General features: G+C 38.7%; 1 protein-coding gene and 1 pseudogene across 5 annotated transcripts in view; one reads left to right on the top strand and one right to left on the bottom strand.

The window, feature by feature from the left end:
• Gria4 (glutamate ionotropic receptor AMPA type subunit 4) overlaps positions 1 to 19,169 on the top strand; it is a 391,757-nt gene that overhangs the window by 286,406 nt on the left and 86,182 nt on the right. For all 5 annotated transcript variants that reach the window (XM_023709510.1, XM_004626135.2, XM_004626136.2 and 2 more), the window contains exon 6: positions 9,823 to 9,876. In XM_023709510.1, the coding sequence (XP_023565278.1) occupies positions 9,823 to 9,876 (54 nt within the window). The remainder of the gene's footprint in view (positions 1 to 9,822; positions 9,877 to 19,169) is intronic.
• On the bottom strand, positions 12,323 to 13,534 carry LOC105741441 (annotated as a pseudogene).

Below are 19,169 nucleotides of genomic sequence, written 5' to 3'. Positions count from 1 at the left end.
TTTGTATTTTAGGGAAGGGTCTACAGTGTGTTCTGGGTCTCACTACTAGTTGGGACTCGTAGTGTTCCGCCTGTTTACAGCCTCCCAAGAGCTGGGATTGCAGTTGTGCACCACCATGCCCAGCCTCTGAAGTAGAGGCTTTCCCACTGACTTTTCTCCATAGAATTACAATTTTGTTTGCTCTTTAAAATAATATTAGGGTCCATCATTTGAAAAAATACAAAGCACTTACTTTAAAATTTATACTCCTTTATTAAGATAGCATATCTGGTTATATCTGCCTGCTTCCTCTGATTCTCTGTCATCTGTTTGTAGTAGTACATTTAAAAATCTCAAAGAAGCTCACGTTTCTCACTTTTAAACACTCCATACTCATCCAGAGTAGCTGTCATCTCTCTTCCCCTTTTGCCCATCTTTAAATCAGTCATCTCCTTTTGCTTAAAAAAAGAAAATCCTAAATAAGCTTAAATGCAAATTAGTTATCCTGTTGAAATAAAAGAAAGAGAACAACTCTGGGGTCATATGTCTTACATATTTAATTAATCCCAGTTTCATCTCTCAAACATAATTACACACAGCTATACAAAATTTAAATCCCATTATTAGCTGAGACTATCAAGTGGTGATGAAGGAGTATCTCCAAAATTGTGGACAAAGTCATTTAAATATTCTTCGGATGAGTTGGTTATCATTGTGTGTTATCACAATCAAGAGTGGAGGGAAGTAAGAAGATGCTGCTCTGGCAACATTTATGCTAACGCTGAAGCAATGCAAGTTAAGGGGGATGTGTGAACGGCAATGCAATAGGAAGGAAGTCTTTCTTTAACCTTTGAAAACTGTTCAGCAAAACTGCATACTTTATCTGGCTGTTGCAATTTCAGTGTGCATTAACATATTCTATAAAAATTCCTACAGCAAAGGAACCTCTTAAATCTTATTTAGCATAGTGCTCCAAGCAAAATTGGCCACACAATACTTTTTTTCTGCATGCATTTCTATTTTACTTGCCTGGTATTCATTCAAAAATAAGGCGAATCTTGAATTTTTTAAAAATAAGCAAGTGCAGGGGACAGTAGGTCAAATAGGATTTAAGAAAAACTAATCTCAAAGCAAGTATGCAGGCAAGGAAGCTGAGGAATTAACTGGCGATTTCCAGAACCAGTGGTTCACGGTCTCTGTACCAGCAATCACCATAGACTCCTGGAGAGACTGGGTCTTCGAAGTCGTCCATCCTACGAATGTCCCGTGGGCATGCCCAAACAGTGCCTGTGCATCTCATGTTTATGAATCAAGCTTTCTTCTTGAGCATGTTGGGTGTTCAAGTCATCACATAGTCCCTCATAATTACATATGAATTGAAAGATGCCTTGTATTTCATCACTACCAGGCCCTGCTGGTTGTCTTTATAATTCAAGAATAGATATTTAGTCATTGATAATATGTTTACTGAGCATTTGATAAGACCAAGAAGTATTCTACTCATTGTCTGGTTAATAAAAGTTAGCTTTATGGATTTATATTTGTGCAATTGCCAATTTGCAAGCTATAAACCATAGAATATATTTACTTAACCCTTTCATTGCTTATTTTGAAATTGTAATAGATATGAAGCATGACCTGCTGGATTGAGTACAGTAACGCATAAATTTAGGTACAACCAGAACTGTTTTTTTTAAATATTCACTTAATAAAGTACAAACTATGCAAAACTAAACACAATTTCTCTGCTAATTAGCTTTATTATAGATAGGTCATGAAATTTTATGCGTAGAATTGAGGCATTAAAGCATCCCTGATGCTTCTCCATCTGTAAGAGCCAATCTCAGTTTTATACAAAGTGGAATTAGGAAGACCAGGCGCATCCGGTGCTGCTCACGTATGTGACATGCTCTGGCCTTATTTGCAAAGAAAGGAACTGGCTTTCTGTTTCATCATGAGAAATTTAGGTTTTCCTCCTAAGTTTGACATTCATCAAATATTTTATGTGATAAAGAATGTCATCCTCACAAGTATCAGTTGTATTCATCTTCTTTTTCTGAATGATATATTAATACTCACCAAAAATCAATCATTTTTCTGAATGAGTATGGTCTAAAGAAGGGAATGAGAAGTAGTGGGAAAAATACAGAAACTGTAGTTAAAATACCTGCACTGCAGTCTCTACTTCATCACTTGGTGACTATTTTTTAATGTGTTTATGAAAACAAGGGAATATCCCCCTCCACCCCATCTCATTGGTATTATTTGCATATTGATTATTATGAAATGTCTTTTAATTTTAAAAAAGAATGCTTCTAACTGACCTTATTAAGCTAGCATATGTGCTTCCAATTCATAAGTAGAAGTGTCATAGAATCTTTTATGTCCCTTTGCAAACAGTTTAAATGGTAAAATTAAAATGCTATTAAGTCAAAATGGAACTCTGTTAAGAAATGTTCAGAGTTAATATCATGAGAATCATATAATTTGAGCTTTGTGAATATGGAATTTTAATACCACCATGACAGGCAGAGAAGGACATACTCCGTCTAGGTCACACTCTTCTATGATCACTGGCAGTTTGAAGGCTGTCACAGAAAACAAGAATTAAATGCCTGAAATACAACACTTGCTTTTATACTTTATAATTCTAAGAACCTATTCAAACCTTATCCATTCTAGAACCCTCCTTAGCTTGTTAATCAGTTAAACTGGGGAAGAGGTGAACATAAAATGGCCTCAATTATGTCCAGTGATAGGATGCAGCAGAAGAGATTTTCAAAAGAAAAATTTCAAAAAAAAAAAAAGTCTAAGGAAAGCAATAAAAATACCATTAAGAAATGTCCGTAAGCTACGTAAGATAGCACAAAAAGGAAAATTACATGTTAATATATGAAGAGTTTATTAAGGACATCAAACCATGGCTATTTATCCGCTTAAGAGAGCAGGTCTTTGCATCAATTACAGTTGTCCAAATAAAAGTTTGGCACATTATGCAACCTAAGTCCTTGGTTACATATTGTGATTGAAATATACAATGCGTATTGAAATTAAAATAATCTATTGTTGTAAAAGTCGTATTGCTATTCATCCTTCTCCAAATTCTGTCCAAACATAGGTATATCATTGTTCCCATGTCTCTCTGAAGCAGTGTTTTTGAAAGTTTTCTCGCATGAGGTTCTTTAGCTGCACAGGTGTGGCTGCCTCAGTGTTTTGCAGAATTCAAAACAGGTACATATCATGGTCAGTTAGCCTTCAGACAAGAGCCCGAATTCAGGCCCACAGCGGCAGGTCTGGTGAACAGGAGGGCGAGGAGGCGCTGCGGTGCTCTAAGAGCCTGCCTCTCTTTAGGTGGTGCTCAGCAGCAGCCTTCAACCAAACTTTCGACCACACCTTGTACAGACACTCATGAAAGAGAATTTCCAGAACTGCTGCCGAAAGTGACAAGAATGAGGGGGCGAAGGAGTGGGTTTTTGGGGGGAGTGGGTATTTTGATTGGACTTAATGACTCTCTCTTGTAACACATTTTTAAAATTTAAATATTCACTGGAGTTTTCCCAAAGCCCTTGCACACAGAGGTTAGAGACTCGGACATAATATAGGCGTGTAACACTACAGAGGAGAAAGGCTTGGGACTGTCAGCTAGCAAATGTTACTGAAGTTTTTTCCACCTTATTGGTTCCACTTTAGTGAGTGCTTTACTTGGTTTTATTTTCCCCAGAAGCCAATCGTAAAACAAGGATTTCAATGCAAACTAATAGGAAAGTAAAGAAGGAAGGAGTTATCTCCTAGAGAAACATAGTGGGTAAAGGGTACATTTGTCTAGGGAATGAGCATGTGGAGATGGGCCAGGATCTCTCGGGAAAGAGTCTAGGCCAGTTACTGGAAGAAGCAGGTCAGAACATGCATGGAATCATCTCACTCGGAGGGTAGGAGTTGGAGTACTTATACACCCACTCCTGTCAGGCCTGGGAGGAAGTTTGCTATGGGGTTAGACAGCTCCAGCCTTCTACCCTCTCCCTCCTCTGAGGGCAAAGAGTTAGAGATCAGATAAAACCTGAGGCAAGGAAATCAAGAGCTGTTTTTGGCAGGTGAGGGAGTGTACACTGAAGTGGGAAGGTGACACATTGCTGAAAGTGACACATGGCTGGACCCTTCTCTTGCAGTGACTAACCACTCAGATGTAGACTTCCTGTCCATGTAAGACTCCATGTCCGCGGAGCAGTGTGTCCCAACATGCTTTACTGGACATCAGTCAGACTAATTATAAATGTCTCTTGAGAGAAAGGTCACTACTTTAACAGCAACAGCTCTCTTTCCCTTTTCATCCCCCAAAAGAGATTTACTACCCAAGAATCTTTTACAGTCTCTAACATATCCAAATATAGAAAAAATGGTAATTCATACACACTCACTCACAGCCATATGCTTGCAAGAAGACATATGTCTTTTTAAAATATCTAGTAAGAGCTCAAATTCCTGTCCTTTTCCTAAACCGCTTCTCATACTTTCTTTAGGATTTGAGGTGTATTTTTTTATCTTTCCATACATCTTACATCTTACCAATAAGACTAACACTCAACTATTATCTTACGTCAATATTTAGGAGATATTTGGAACTTCAGAATTCCTACAGAGAAAGAACACTAAGTAAGCATGACTACCATCGTGACAGTCGCTATCACTGATCAGCAGTGTGGCCCGAACGCCATGAATGCCTTGGGGTCTTTTCTCCAGGAGACTGCATTCTCTGGAACATGATAATATCCAAGAGAGAAATGCATAGCAAATTTATAAGATCATACTAAAAGAAAAACAACATTATTCATATCCATGTGTCACTATGACTTTAACTAGCAAATATTGTTGGATGTGGCAATCACAGCTTCACAGCGATTGTTTCCAGTAATACTCAGCATTCCTTATAGAAAGCTTCCGAGTGCTCTGAAAGCCATAAAAGATTAGCAGAGAAGCTCACTATGAATTGAAGGCCAAACTCTCATTCATTTACATTTACAACACTCACAGTGACTTTGTATATTAATGTTTGCGACACTTACATCCTGCTTTGCTTTTTAATTAGCCACCTAGTCAATAGTTAGTTTTTATTCATTTAAAATGTACCTTGTGTTCCCTAGAAATTGATATCATGTTCTCCTTGATATCACTGACACCCGCCTTATTCTGCCTTGTGCATCAGTTGTTTCCGTCCAGCTCTTTTGCCCTTAGGAGGCAGTACACACTGCAGTGACTGAGCACTGGCTGTCCTGTCCTCCAGTCTCCTGTTCTGGAACCCCCACACAAGGCAGTCTATTCATTTTTGCTGACCTGAACTGAAAGGCAAGGCAAGGACAAGCTGGAAGCCAAGATTGAGGGTCAGGCTGTGGCGTCATCCCCAGCTTTAATTAGTGACACAAGTCCTAGAAGTTATATTTACAAATACTGATTTTCCCAAAATAGGTGAACAAAAATAAATTTAATGTTTATATCTAGTATTTACCTTGTTAATATGTATGTGTATAACCCTGATTTTATAGTTAAATTATTTCACCAGCACTACAGATATATCTAATCAGTTATTTCCTACAAAACAAAGAAAAACAGTTAAAAGATTCTAGTCTCTTCTCTTAGGGTTTTTTTTTGTTTTGTTTTGTTTTGTTTTGTTTTTTCCAGAACTGGGTATTGAACTCAGGCCCTTGTCTCTTAGATGTTTTATTTTTGTAAAGATTGACTCAAAGTGGTGACAGTGTACTTCCACATCCTTCCTGAACTTTCCTTCAAAGCTCTAAACATATGCTTTCTATTCCTTCTCTAGCTGCATCCTTTGTTCCTCTTAAAAGACACAGCTTCTTCATCCCTGCGTGTGTCTATCTTTATGCAAGAGGTTGTAATTAGTTTAACAATGAAGTCCTTGTTGTAGACGTCATCATCCCACGGAAACCGCCTTTCACACTGGTGTGCAGGCAGTGCCACTTTACACTATACCTTTTTTTTTCAGAACGTGGGGATTAAACTCAGGCCCTTGTGCTTGCCAGGGAGGCACTTATTCTACTGAGCCATCTCCCCAACTCCAAAGCTGTCCAAATTTTCTTTTCTTTTCTTTTTTGCGGAACCGGGGATTGAACTACACCTATACCTTTCACCTTGGATCGTTCTGTTTCACTAGAATATTTCCGAAGAAAAAATGTCCAGTAGATAGAGACACAAGGTCTTTCTGCTCCCAAACTCAAGCTTCTCAGATGAATTTTATATAAAACATGCTTCACTTTGGAAGGGGTGAGAAAAACAACAATGAGGTTGTTAGACTTACACAGTTTTTTTTTAAAAAAAAAAAAAAAAAAAAGCAGCATTCTATTTTTAAAACATTATTTCATGGCATGTAAATGGAATTTTTTTCACAAACAATTTTCATCTAAAGCTGGATACTTAACAGGGGGACCACAGCCACCCCAGGTGATGGTGACAGGAGCACTCCCTGAGGAGAACTCTCCCAGCAAGGACCTGGTCATTAGAGACCGTCATCAGGCCAGCATCTCCAGGCAGGTGAACAAATCTTCAGATCTCTGGTCCCCTCACTTCCCTCCACATCAATGCATAGCAAACCCTACAAGACAGTTGCTGCCAAGATTCTTCACTCTTCCAGTTCCTTTCAGTTTTATAAGTCTTCATCCTTTGAAATTGTGTCACGTGAGTTTGACTGATGATGGTTCCCTGCTACGCTGATGCAGTTCTAAAGGAGAGAGCTGACAGCCCTTTCTCCGTGGAGATGCCCACCACAAATCTCCACCAGCCCTGCGTCTTTTCAACAAGCACAAGGGGTTCTACATCACAATGGATGTTTGACAGGATTTTGACTGCAACTGCACGGAAATCACAAGCTGAGAGTGTCAAGAAGGAAGAAACAGGGTAGGGAGGAGGGCTTAAAGAAAGTACAAGAAGGTTCAAGTAGGCACACCCAGGACTGTCAGGAACAATGAGACAGGAAGAGAATAAACAATGGACACTGAGTGGCATCAATCCCCACAGAGGCCAAGAGGCATGAATCTAATAGCAGACTCATTACTAGAGTAAGCATTTTTCCAACTGAGTAGCAATTATCAAATGTCTGACTGCTGTCCTTTGCACAACCAGTACCTGAAATTTCTAGAGAAGAAAATGGCTCCAGCCTGAACAGCTTATAAGAGATCACTCAGCTTTAGATTGCCTGGTATGATTCCTTGCACTGATTCTTCACCAACCTGCATAACTGGTGTATTTATTACTTGTCCTCTCTTCGTGGTAAGGTCATCTCAGGGAGTTTGGCTTTCAACAAATTGAGGACTAGAAACATCCAGCAATACAAATGGCTTAGAAATGCTATGGAATTTTTTTAGAAATAGAGAAGTGAGCTTTCAAGTAAACAGAGGAAGTCTTAAATGGTAAGAGCTAGACCACTCTGTGATGAAGTCGTTGCGTTGGGTAGTCTGCTTGGTCATTTAAGGCTCACCCAAGAACAAGCACTCTGGAATCAGTCAAAACCACAAATCAGATCATGGGCCCTTTGTAAACCTCAACCATTCAAAGTCCAGAATCCAATAAAAAAAAGTGGAGCAGGAAAAATATATGTGCCCCATGTAGACGGAGTCAATTATGGATTTTCATTAGTAGCCTGGACTTACTGTGATGAGGGAAGTACCTGCCCCGAGCATGATAACAGCCTCTTCTTTTGGCAGGTTGTATTTTGAATTTGTGCCTCATTTTATGACCAGGGAATTCAGAATTTGAGAAATTATTGTAAAAGTGGTGACAGGCTAGTGATACTAACATTGCAGTTCCTGTATAAGCAATCACAAAACATCTTTGGGGAAATATTTTAAGTGATGCTGGCTTAGAATTTTCCAGAGGGCAATTCTCATGGTCGGGTGATAATAAACTGTGAGCCATGTAAATCTATATTTCAGCATGAAAATCCAAGCCAGTTGAACAATTCAAGCTGCAGCACTTTAAAGTCAGAAAAGAAAGTGTATATATAGTCAAAGGAGAAGGGTGAGATGAACAGAAATTACATGCCACCAAAGTTATATAAAAAAAATTTGTTTCCAGGACAATTAATATATTCTGGTTTTAAGAGATTTTCTCTATTTTGAACACAACTCCCTCAAGCAAAAGAACTGTCTTTGGAGGATTTTAAAAAGCTAAAATCAATTAGAATTTTTTCTTTCATAGTAGAAAAACAAAAAAAAATCTTACATTGTGGGCACCTGTGAGGTCACAAAACTTCTCATCAGTAACTGCAATTAGATTTTATCTCTTATGGAAGAAATTTTCATTTTTATAGAAGATTTTTACCTCTAATGGAGAAACAAAACTGCACATAAAAATGTTTGTTTATTTCCTTAAAATTTCTGAGTTTATATTTTTCTGAGTACTCCTGAAATAATTCTTGGGGAAAAAAATGAACCCAGCAGAAAAAGTAAAAATTTTTGATATAGTTTTGTTCTAATTATCATTTTTTTTAATTTTAATTTTTTTATTTTTATTTTAGAGAAGGGTCTACAGGGTGTTCAGGGTCTCACTACTAGATCAGACTCGTAATGATCTGCCTGTTTACAGCCTCTCAAGAGATGGGATTATAGGTGCATGCCACCACTCCCAGTCTCAATTGCATCTCAGCATGCCCCAGGGAGCAGGGCCAGCACAGCAGGCCCAGGAATCAAGCCCCTGGTCCCTGCGCCTGCTTCCAGGCACTTTAATCCACTGAGCTATTTGGCCGGTCCCTAATTATCATTTTAGAAATTTCCATACACAGATGAGAGTTAACTATGCTTTGCTGTGCATTTAAACATGCATTGCTTCGTATTCAACACAATAACCTATTTTATTCATAAATGATCTTCCCTACCCACTAAGGAAAATGAACAGCCTTGGTGGTGCTACGTTGCTTACAACAATTATAATATTGTTGTAAGACAATACCATGTATTACAACAAATACTGTGAAATTCATATTACTTTGTTAAGTAAAATTCTGTATGAGTTGTCAAAAAAAATAATAATAATCACTTATTTTCAGTGGGGCCCATCAAATTCATTATAATTTATCGCTCTTATAAGAAAAACAGTGTTGTTTTCCTATCACAGTTCCACATGAAATCATGGTAAAAGGGGAAATGCTTAAAAATAATCTCTTTTTCAAATATACAGATATATTTTTTTCACTATGAAATGGTCCTTCATTTATATCCCCCTTTTTTGTTTAGTTTTGTCAGAGATGGGTATTCCATTGTCATTTAAATATCGTAGGTGCATGAATTCAGCAAAATAATCCAATATAGTCCAGTAGTCCCTAATAGTAGTGGGTTATCCATAGGACTGGCAATGTCAGAAGTTGTTGACTTGAGCCTTTTACAGCTCAGCATATTAATATGGCTTTACTTTTTATACCTCGTGTTTATACTTTTCTGCTAGATGGTTAAGACCAAGATAAAGCGAGACCTATATAACAAAAAATGTTACTTTTGTATCTGATAAGGCTAGTTAAATCCCCTCAGGATTTACCCTGAAATCCTATATAGCAGTTATACAGCTACTTTCTCTTAGTTCCATGAGAAGAAAGTTTTGAACTAATAGTGTTTAGACAAGATATCATGTCTGCATCTTGTACTATGAATAACTACTACAAAGACAACAATATGTAATGTATTAATTATTGTAAGTGTCCTACTTATCTGTTTTGAAACTGTCTCCTTGCTATTTCTTTCTCAATAAAATTAATTTTAAAAAGGAGATTAAAAAATACAAAATAAAAATAATCTCTTATCAAAATCAAGCTGATTTTTTTCTCCTTCCTTTTTGTCCCCACAGATTGTCAGTGTTGGGAAGCATGTTAAAGGCTACCATTACATCATTGCAAACTTGGTAAGAACTGTTTGTTTTCTACTTTCTATAAAAATCACTCATGCATTTAAGCAGATTTTAGTTGTCACTTAAAATAATGTTCCAATAAATGGTTAGGCTGTATACTTTCATAATTCATAGGATACTTTATTATAATGATTATCATATTTCTGGCAGTTATACAGCTACTTTCTCTTAGTTCAATGTATTTTTATGCAGATCAGCTTGGTGTCTGTCAAAGAGATTTTTTTAATTAATTACAATGTTGACTTTGCCATTAATTACAGTGTGAATGTTTGTCAAGTTAAATGCTAGCTTTTTATCTGAGCGATAAAGACTATAAATAAAGACTGTCAATACTTGGCTATTATATGAAATGTTTAAACTGATGTTCTGTGTTCCCCAGTAGTAAGAAATGTGGGATAGGCCGGCTATATGAGCAAGTGTCTTAAATGGGAATTATACAATTTTCTAAAACTATGTCAAAGTGTCACATCCATAGATGATAATTAATAAGATACAGACATATTCATGAAGTTCTTAACAATCCAGGAAAGTTTCTTGACAAGCTTCGTTAAAGGCTCTTTGTTAACCTCCTAGTACAGGGAGCCCTCCTTGTGTTGTGTCAGAGTGTGACCTGCCTAAGGGCTTAATCCCCCGAGTGGTTGATGCTACTACATTTAAGTTTTGGGTTTTTCCTAACTATAGCTATCACATATTTCTCTGACATGTATCTTGTGCTTGAAGAAAAAAAGCTGAAGGATACAAAAGAAATTCAGATCTCTCCCTCTTTATATGTGGTTCATAGATCATGTTACAGCAAGATGGAAAATTTCAAGCTTTGGTGAAATGAATTTCAGTGTAGAGTTGAAAGAGTAAAATAGAACAGGAGACTGATCAATAATTGTATTTCTTAGATAAAATAAAATTTTACAACCTAGTAAATTTTTTGTGAAAGTACTGGGAAATTTTGATCTGTCTTTTTCATCGATTTAGTAGATCCATAGTGTGATTTATTACTTTTCATGAAAGTTTAAGTCAGAAATCAAATACATTCTGTCATTAATCGCTCTAAAAGACTTTATGATTATGGAATGTCTGCATGCAGAATGACATTATGTAATGAGATTCTAATTGATTACTTTACTACAAATAGAGGATTTTGACATCAATTCTTCCTAAACAATAGAATTCAGGGGGAAACCAATATGTTATAAACTGTCATTCTAAAAATGAGCTGTTGACGTTATAAGTTAGAATAAGTAAACAATGCAAAATGGAAAGAATAAATGTTGATAGCGCCCTAGTCCTATTGGATATCATAGCTTGTCAAAAACAACCCTAGTAACTGTGAGCATGTTTAGGCTATCTGCAGTGCCAGTGTATAAAATAGAAAAACATTTTGCTCGTCATAGGCATTATGATCATCACTCTCACTGAACATAAGCAAGCTTTAGATCATGGGTCGTGGATATCTTCGTAATACATGATTAAGTCAGTGCCTGGTGCAGAGTGTTAACATAACTCTAGCCAAATTCACTTAGCTCTAAAAGAGTTATTTAGAACATCGGAATGATTTTGTTTCATTTCGCTAATCAACTATTTTTTGAGATCTATGTAATAAAATTCCTAAATGTGAGTTTGACTCCGAATTAAAAGGAAAAATTCTACTAGCATTAGACTTAATGTTAAAAATGTCGATTTTCTCCTACCTGGTCACACTCAGAACTTTGTACTGAAGTGTAATAACTAGGTGAAGAAAAAATTTTAAAAAGGCTCCAGACTGAGAAGAAAGAATTTTTTTCAGATACCAAAATTTTTATTTATCCACCTTCCTGCTGTCTTGTAATAGTCTGAACATCATATATACATTATAAACCAAATTAGTTTTTTTGACATAGGATTGTGATGTAGGAGCCATCATTTTACGTGAGGATACATCATGCCTGTTTGGTCCCTGTTGACCTCTGGCAATTACCTCTGTCCCTTCTTGACTATCTCTTAATGGTCTATTCTAATCCCTGTGAAATAGCGACTAAAAGGACCAACCTCAATATTTGGAGAATTACAAGAAACTCCAGCACTAAATAACCCAAGCTCTCAGAAACATTTAAACTCCCAATTTTTCTTTGCCCTATGATGTGGCTCCATGGACTCGGAGATTAGTAAACTTGTAAACCAAGCACACAGGTCCAAGTGCACAGGCCAGATGTAGGCCTGCCTGATAACATGCATGGCCTTTGTGACCACCCTACCGACTTCCAGCCTAAGGAGGACTGATTGACTGAACACTTTCAAGCACTCAGAGCTCCTGGTTCCCCAAATATATCTCTTTTGTACCTCCGTCTTGCCTGGGACCTCTCTGTTCCCCCTGCCACACCTGGAACAGTGTGAAGAATGATCAGTCCCAAGGGGCCCATGGAGAACACTGGGAAAACAATTGCAGAATCAGTGCCATTTGCTCTTGGGAAGAAGTGGGCCTGGACAAGGACAGCCACTGGAAGGTGAGGGCATCTCTGGTTCTCAATAGCGGTAGTGATCAGCCTTGAAGGGGCCATCATGGAACAGGCCCAGATACTTGGCTTGCTTCTCAGTCAGCGTGGTCAGCTTCACATTTGGCTTGCCCAGGTGGGCCTCGGCCACTGCTTCATGCAGCTTCTTGGGCAGGAATTGAGCCCCAACAGGGTATTTGTCTGGGTGAGTCCACATCTCAATCTGCGCCAGCACCTGGTTGGCAAAGGAGTTGCTCATCACAAAGCTGGGATGACCCATGTCACGACCCAGGTTGACTAGCCAGCCTTCAGCCAGAAGGATGATGCTGCGCCCATTTTTCAGCTGATAGCAGTCCACCTGGGGTTTGATGTTCACCTTGTCCACAGCATTCTCATTAAGCCACTTCATATCAATCTCCACATCAAAGTGTCCAGTGTTACAAACAACAGCATCATCCTTCATCTGCTCAAAGTGCCGACTGAGGATAATGTCCACACAGCCTGTGGTAGTGACAAAGATGTTGCTCTCCTGACAGGCCTCATCCATGGTAGTGACCTCATAGCCTTCCATGGCAGTGTGAGCACATTGATGGGGTCGATCTCAGTGATGATGACAAGAGCTCCGAAACCCCACAGGGCCTGGGCACAGCCCTGCCCCATATGACCATAGCCTGCTACAACTGCAACCTTGTCTGTAGTTATCACATCTGTGGCCCGTTTGATGCCATCTGTGAGGGATTTCTGAAAGCCATAGAAGTTGTCAAACTTTCTCTTGGTGACAGAGTCATTGATGTTGATGTCAGGTGCCTTCAGGATCCCCTTGGCCATCATCTTGTGTAGGTTGTGTACCTAAGTTGTGGTCTCCTCAGAAATGCCTTGGATGTCCAACAAAAGTTGTGGGTACTCGGTGTGAATAAAGTTGGTAAGGTCACCACCATCATCATGTTGAGGGGCCTCTCCTTGAAGTACAAAGTCTGCTCAATGCACCACAGGTACTCCTCATCTGTTTCACCCCCCCCCCAGGCATATACTGGAAGACTAGTCTTGGCAATGGCGGCCCCTGCATGGTCCTGTGTGGAGAAGATGCTGCAGCTGGACCACCGCACCTCAGCACCTAGGGAAACCAGAGTCTCAGTGAGGACAGAGGTCTTCACAGTCATGTGCAAGCAGCCAGCAATGCGGGCACCCAAAGAAAGAATTTATATATATATATAATCGTAGAGGATCAAAGAATAATTGTAGAATAAATGAGGTCATCAATGTTTCAGGATTCAAGATGAATAATTAAAAATATGATGCATTCTGGGCTGGTGAGATGGCTCAGTGGTCTAAAGCACCTACTTAGAACAAGCTTAGCAAAGCACAGGGACCATGGTTCAATCCCCCAGCCCCACATGCCAGCCAGCCCTGCCCCCTGGTGGGCTGAGCTGGCCACACACACACACACACAAATAAATACATTTAAAAAAATAAAAAAGATTTATTTAAAAAATATGATGCATTTTTATATGACAGAAACAATCTGAAATAAATTTAGAAAATAATTCCACTTATATTCTATGATTTTAGTTTTCAATTAATAGGAGCCTGGTATTTAGCCAATTCATCAAGGCTGATTTAATTTTAAAAACTGATTTCTAAAATAGCAATTCATACTAATCAGTGGGCAAATGCAAATATTCCAGAAGATTACAAATTCTCTGTTAAACTGCTTTAACATAATACTTAACAAATATTTTAGTCACATTGAAACTGAAAATAAAAATTATAAAGGCTAACTTATCTTTCCCCCAAACAGAAGAGTAAAACTAAGAAGCCAGAAACATATGATTTATGAAATTGCACCCTGAGTTTACAAGCATAGATTTTGTGTTAAGTCAAGGACCTCCCAGAACTAAACAAGGCTACTTTCCTGGCAAAGCTTAGCTTAAGTATGTATATTCTTGGGATTCTTTAAATAATTGTAATTCTCTTAATCAAAAAGCAAAGCAGGGCCAGCCAAATAGCTCAGCGGATTAAAGTGCCTGCAAGCAGGCGCAGGGCCAGGGGTTCGATCCCCAGACCTGCCTTGCCAGCCCCACCCCTGGGGCACGCTGAGACAGTGATTAAGACTGGGTATCGCAGCAGGCACCTGTAATCCCAGCTCTTGGGAAGCTGCAAACAGGCAGATCACTTCAAATTCAATCTAGTAGTGAGACCCTGAACACCCTGTAGACCCTTCCCTAAAATCCAAAAAAAAAAAAAAAGCAAATCATGGAATGTCACAGATATATTTAAATATTCAAATACTTTAGCTGGAATAAAAGAGGTCAATTTCATGTCAGGACGTAAGATAACGTTACATTGCTCTTAGAGTAAGGATGTAAATAGATTGTGAACATTTTTTTTTAGCATTTTTAAACTTTATCTTTTAACTATCTGTAAATTGAACTTACGTTCAATTAGTTAATGTCTGGCTTCTGCGTCACTCTGTGCTTGCGAAGTGGGAGTGGACACTCCGCGTGTCTCCATGGTCTTCCTTACAGCTACTGTAGTGTCCAGGCAAGCTCACGGAGCTCGGTATTGCTGCTTTTCTCGTCAAGCCTCAGGTTGCTGAGAGTCCAGCAGAGTCCACAGAGCGGACTGCGTGGAGCGAGCATAAACTCTGATTGATATCGGAAGGACCCAGAACACTACTTCCTAATTCCTACGTGGTCATCATTGCTACTATCATTAGGAATTATACAAGAATTAGTAAACTTATAAAAATGATGAATTGCTGGCTTTTTATTTTCTATATCCTATACATAATTTATATAGGTCTATGTGTATATTTTTCTTAGACACAACTAGTCATCTGAAGATGCTGGTGACAGCACATTGTTCCTCAATAAACTGAGTTCTTTTCTAGAAATTTCCAAGGTGCTAAAGGCAGGAAAATGCTATCTCTGTCTATTGGGTCATTGCAGTCAGTTTTTTTCAGACATTGAAATAAGAAAACTACTTCTATACTTTGCCTCTAGATTTTTCTCTCTTTTGGTTCTGTTCTTTAACTTTGGTGCCAGTTATTTTTTTTAACACAGATATGATTGTGTCATTTCTCTGCTTAAATTTTTGCATTGGCTTCAGGCTTCAAATGCAGTGGCCATCAGACTTTCACTGTCTGTCTCCTGTGGACTTTGCGGCTTTACCTGCTAATACTTACCTCAGCTCTCCACAGGACTTGCATTTCTCACAAAATGCCACAGTCTGACTCACTGCCCCAGTTTTAACATCTCATACTGGAGCAAGCATTCTAAGACTAAACACTACTACGATCAACGATTTATACCTTTTAACTTAATGCAGAGAGCCCTTTAGGATTCTATCCTGTTTGTGCCAGGGTCTCTTTCTCTCTCTCCCCAACATACCTCCTCTCCAAGCCAACTAAGTCTCATCAGCTAATACTCTTTTTCTCTGTAAAACTTAAGTTTTGGCAGTCATTGTCACCTGGAAGAATTCATCCTCCCAATTTTCATTACTAGTTGAAATCATTCAGTGGCGTAAGCACCTGCCTGGCAAATGCAATGTCCTGAGTTCAATCCCCGGTACCACAAAAAAAAAAAAAAAAAAAAAAAAAAAAAAAAAAATTAGCCTTCCTGGAAAGTGGTCCTTAAGTATCCATTTTGATAACCCTTTTTCCTGGATGTCAAAATCACCCTGGGCAAAGATGGTACAAAATTCATATTTTTCATTCATCAGATCATTGTGTTAGATCTGCTCTGTGTCAGGAATCATGAAACACCCCACGGCACAGCTACAAGTAAAGTATTAGCACCCACAAGATTATTAACAGCAGAAATAATGCCTCCTTTTTTTTTTTCAACTTTGCAAAACAAGTTTTTATCTGTTGGAATTTGCCTTATCCTCTATATCTGGCTTTTGTTGATGTTTTTTCTTTTATTGCTATAATTATTTTAGTCCTTAAAAGTAGATGTGATTATTTTATGTATTAAATAATAAGATTCAGTGTAATTTATCTGCGATCACACAGGCCATCAAGTTTCAAGAGCAGGTTTGAGCCTCTAGACTAATTTCAAGGAATAAGTATACAAATAAATAAATACCATGTGCTATCTCAGTGGCAATAAGCTCACCAAGTGACCATTTTATGCTTCATTTACCGTTCTTAAGAGTTATTTGGCCTTATGCACAGGGTTTGCATTTATATTCACTCCTCTTTCAGCCCTTAGATAATTTAAATATGACCACCAAGAGCAATAAGGAACTCTTGACATATCTTCCACTTGTGAGGCAAAGTAAGAATCCTGATCTCGCTTAACTTTTTCAAGTTTTAAGACTTACTCAGCATATTAGTTATCTTCCCATTGCTGGACAAAATGCACGACACCCAGAACTTCAGGGAAGGGAGGTTTGCTTTGGCTCACAGTCAAGAAGGTCAGTGCGTGATTGGTTGATTCCAAGGTAGAACTTGCCTTGTGGAAGAGTATGGCAGAAGATGCTATGAGAGTGGGAAAAGAAGGAGTTAGGGGCTAAAATAGATGGCTTTGGGTCATGTCCCAGGACCCACCTCCAGCCGACCTCACCTCCTAATGGCACGCTGAGTGTGGTTCCCCAATAATTCAGACATCCTCCAAATATGACCGTCAGCCTCAGCCCCCTGCAGGCTCAGCTCACTGTGCTGAACGTATTTGATGCATCTCTAAGAGTCACCAAATCCTTAACAGTTTCAGCATGCATGACTGAAACCCCACAATCCAAAGTGTCTTCTGAAGCTCAGGACAAACTCCTAAGTGTGAACCCCTGTGAAAAATTAAAAAGAAACTTAGATATTTTTAACATACAGTGGCATGGGGTAAATGTTCCCATTCCAAAAAGGAAAAGTGAAGGACAGAAAGAAAGCACACAAAAACATTGAATCCCATAGCTCCATGTCCAGTGCCTATGGTGGGAAGCAATAAGGCTTGAGCTCCGAAGGACATAGGCAGCCGTGCCCCTACAGCACTGCTGCCTGTGACCCACTCAGCTTCCCTCTTGAACTGCGTTATTCACTGCATCTTTCCTCAGTGGATGGTATTGCACAGGCCTTTTTCTTTTAAATCTATGTGGAATCCTCTGTGACTCTCAACTCTAGTGTTCTGTATGCCTGAAAAATCTGCATCATGTGGTGACCCCAAGAGGACCACGGGCTTGGGGGCCTCAGTGTCCCTGACTGGCTGAACCTGAGGATGTGCTTCTCTCTGGGGTGCTGAAGGACCAGGAAACCACTAGGGTTCTTATTTTTATAACAAAGTCTTTCAAAAGTGCTTACATTTTCACACTCCTGAGCCTGTAAAGGGTGGAGTCTGGCCAATTCCTGGGATGCCTTCAAACCTTCTTGCCTGTTGGCCTGATGCAAAGTGCTCAACCTCTTTTAAATACTCACCCTCTTAGCAACCATGATTTCCTTTACCTCCTATTGTAGTGCTTTTGTTCTGGCAGAACTGGACCCTTTTATGTCTTTTGGCTTAGTCTTTTTCTTATGATTTTTACTGCAGATCTAACTAAATGTTGCCAGTAGTCCCATATCTACCTTGAAATTTTCTTCACCAGACTAACTAGTCCGACATCTTTAAATGAAGCCTCATATCAAATCTTAGGAGATGGGGCTGGGGATTTAGCTCAGCATTTTAAGTGCTTGTCTGGCAAGCGCAAAGACCCAGGTTTGATCCCTGGTATCACAAGCCCTGCTGGTCCTGGAACCCTGGACATACCAAGTCAGCCACTAAAACTGGGTGTGGGGGTGCACACCAGTAATCCAAGCACTGGGGAGGCTGAGACAGGAGGATTACTATGAGTCCAAGCTGCATAGTGAGACCCTGTACCAATTAATTAATTAATTAATTAATTAAAAATATCTTAGGACATGGACAGAATATGGCTAAGTTACTTGTCAGAATGTAACATACTGGGCCTGTAGTCTAGGTACAACTAAAGCCCTTATTCTTGTCTGAAATCTTATGAGCCTGGCCTTTACTGTCTCCATTTTCATCATCCTTCTCATTTTTTAACCTTGAAATAACTTATTAAGCTCTGCTTACCAGGATCCAGGGCTTCTTTTGCCTGCTTTCCTGAACTTTTCTAAACTCCCGCCACGAACAAGTTCCAGGGGTTTCTAAGCCACATAATCAGTTATAGTCCCAGCAATGACTTCACCTCTCTGTGACTAATTTTCTGTATTAGTCATTATGTTTCAAATTTTCTTCCCTGAGCGCATGTGACCACATTACCTGCTTGTGTTTGCTCTGCTCACATTTTGAGTATTGTGTTGAATAGAAGTGATAGTGGACATCCTTGTCTTGTTCCTGATTTTAAAAGGGATGTTTTCAGTTTTTCCCCATTTAATATGATGTTGGTCACTTGTTTGTCATATAGTTTTCTCACATTCAGATATGGTCCTTCTTTATTTTCTCAGGGTTCTTATCATGGAGGGTTGGATTTTGTTAAAAGTCTTTTTTGCATCATTGATATGATTATGTTCTTTTTCGCTTTGCTTCTATTTATGTGATGTATTACATTTCTTCATTTGCATATGTTGAACTATTCCTGCAGTTCTTGGATAAGATATAGTCATAATACAGGATCTTTTTGATGTTATGTTGTATTCTTTTCACTAATATCTTTTGGAGGGTTTTTGCATCTATGTTCATTAAGGAGATTGGCCTGTAGTCTTCTTTTTCATTTGAGTTCTTTTTTTTTTTCCTACAGTTTTATTGATAAACAGATAGCAATGAGACAGTTTCAAATCAAATCGGAAGTACAGTTTCAACAAATAATACACTGCATATATTCTTCTTAGTGGTT

The sequence above is a fragment of the Octodon degus genome, unplaced genomic scaffold (genome assembly GCF_000260255.1).
Source record: "Octodon degus isolate 3935 unplaced genomic scaffold, OctDeg1.0 scaffold00012, whole genome shotgun sequence".
NCBI classification, from domain to species: Eukaryota; Metazoa; Chordata; class Mammalia; order Rodentia; family Octodontidae; genus Octodon; species Octodon degus.
The sequence above is the reverse complement of the archived record's forward strand: the minus strand, read 5'-3'. Positions and strand labels throughout refer to the sequence as shown.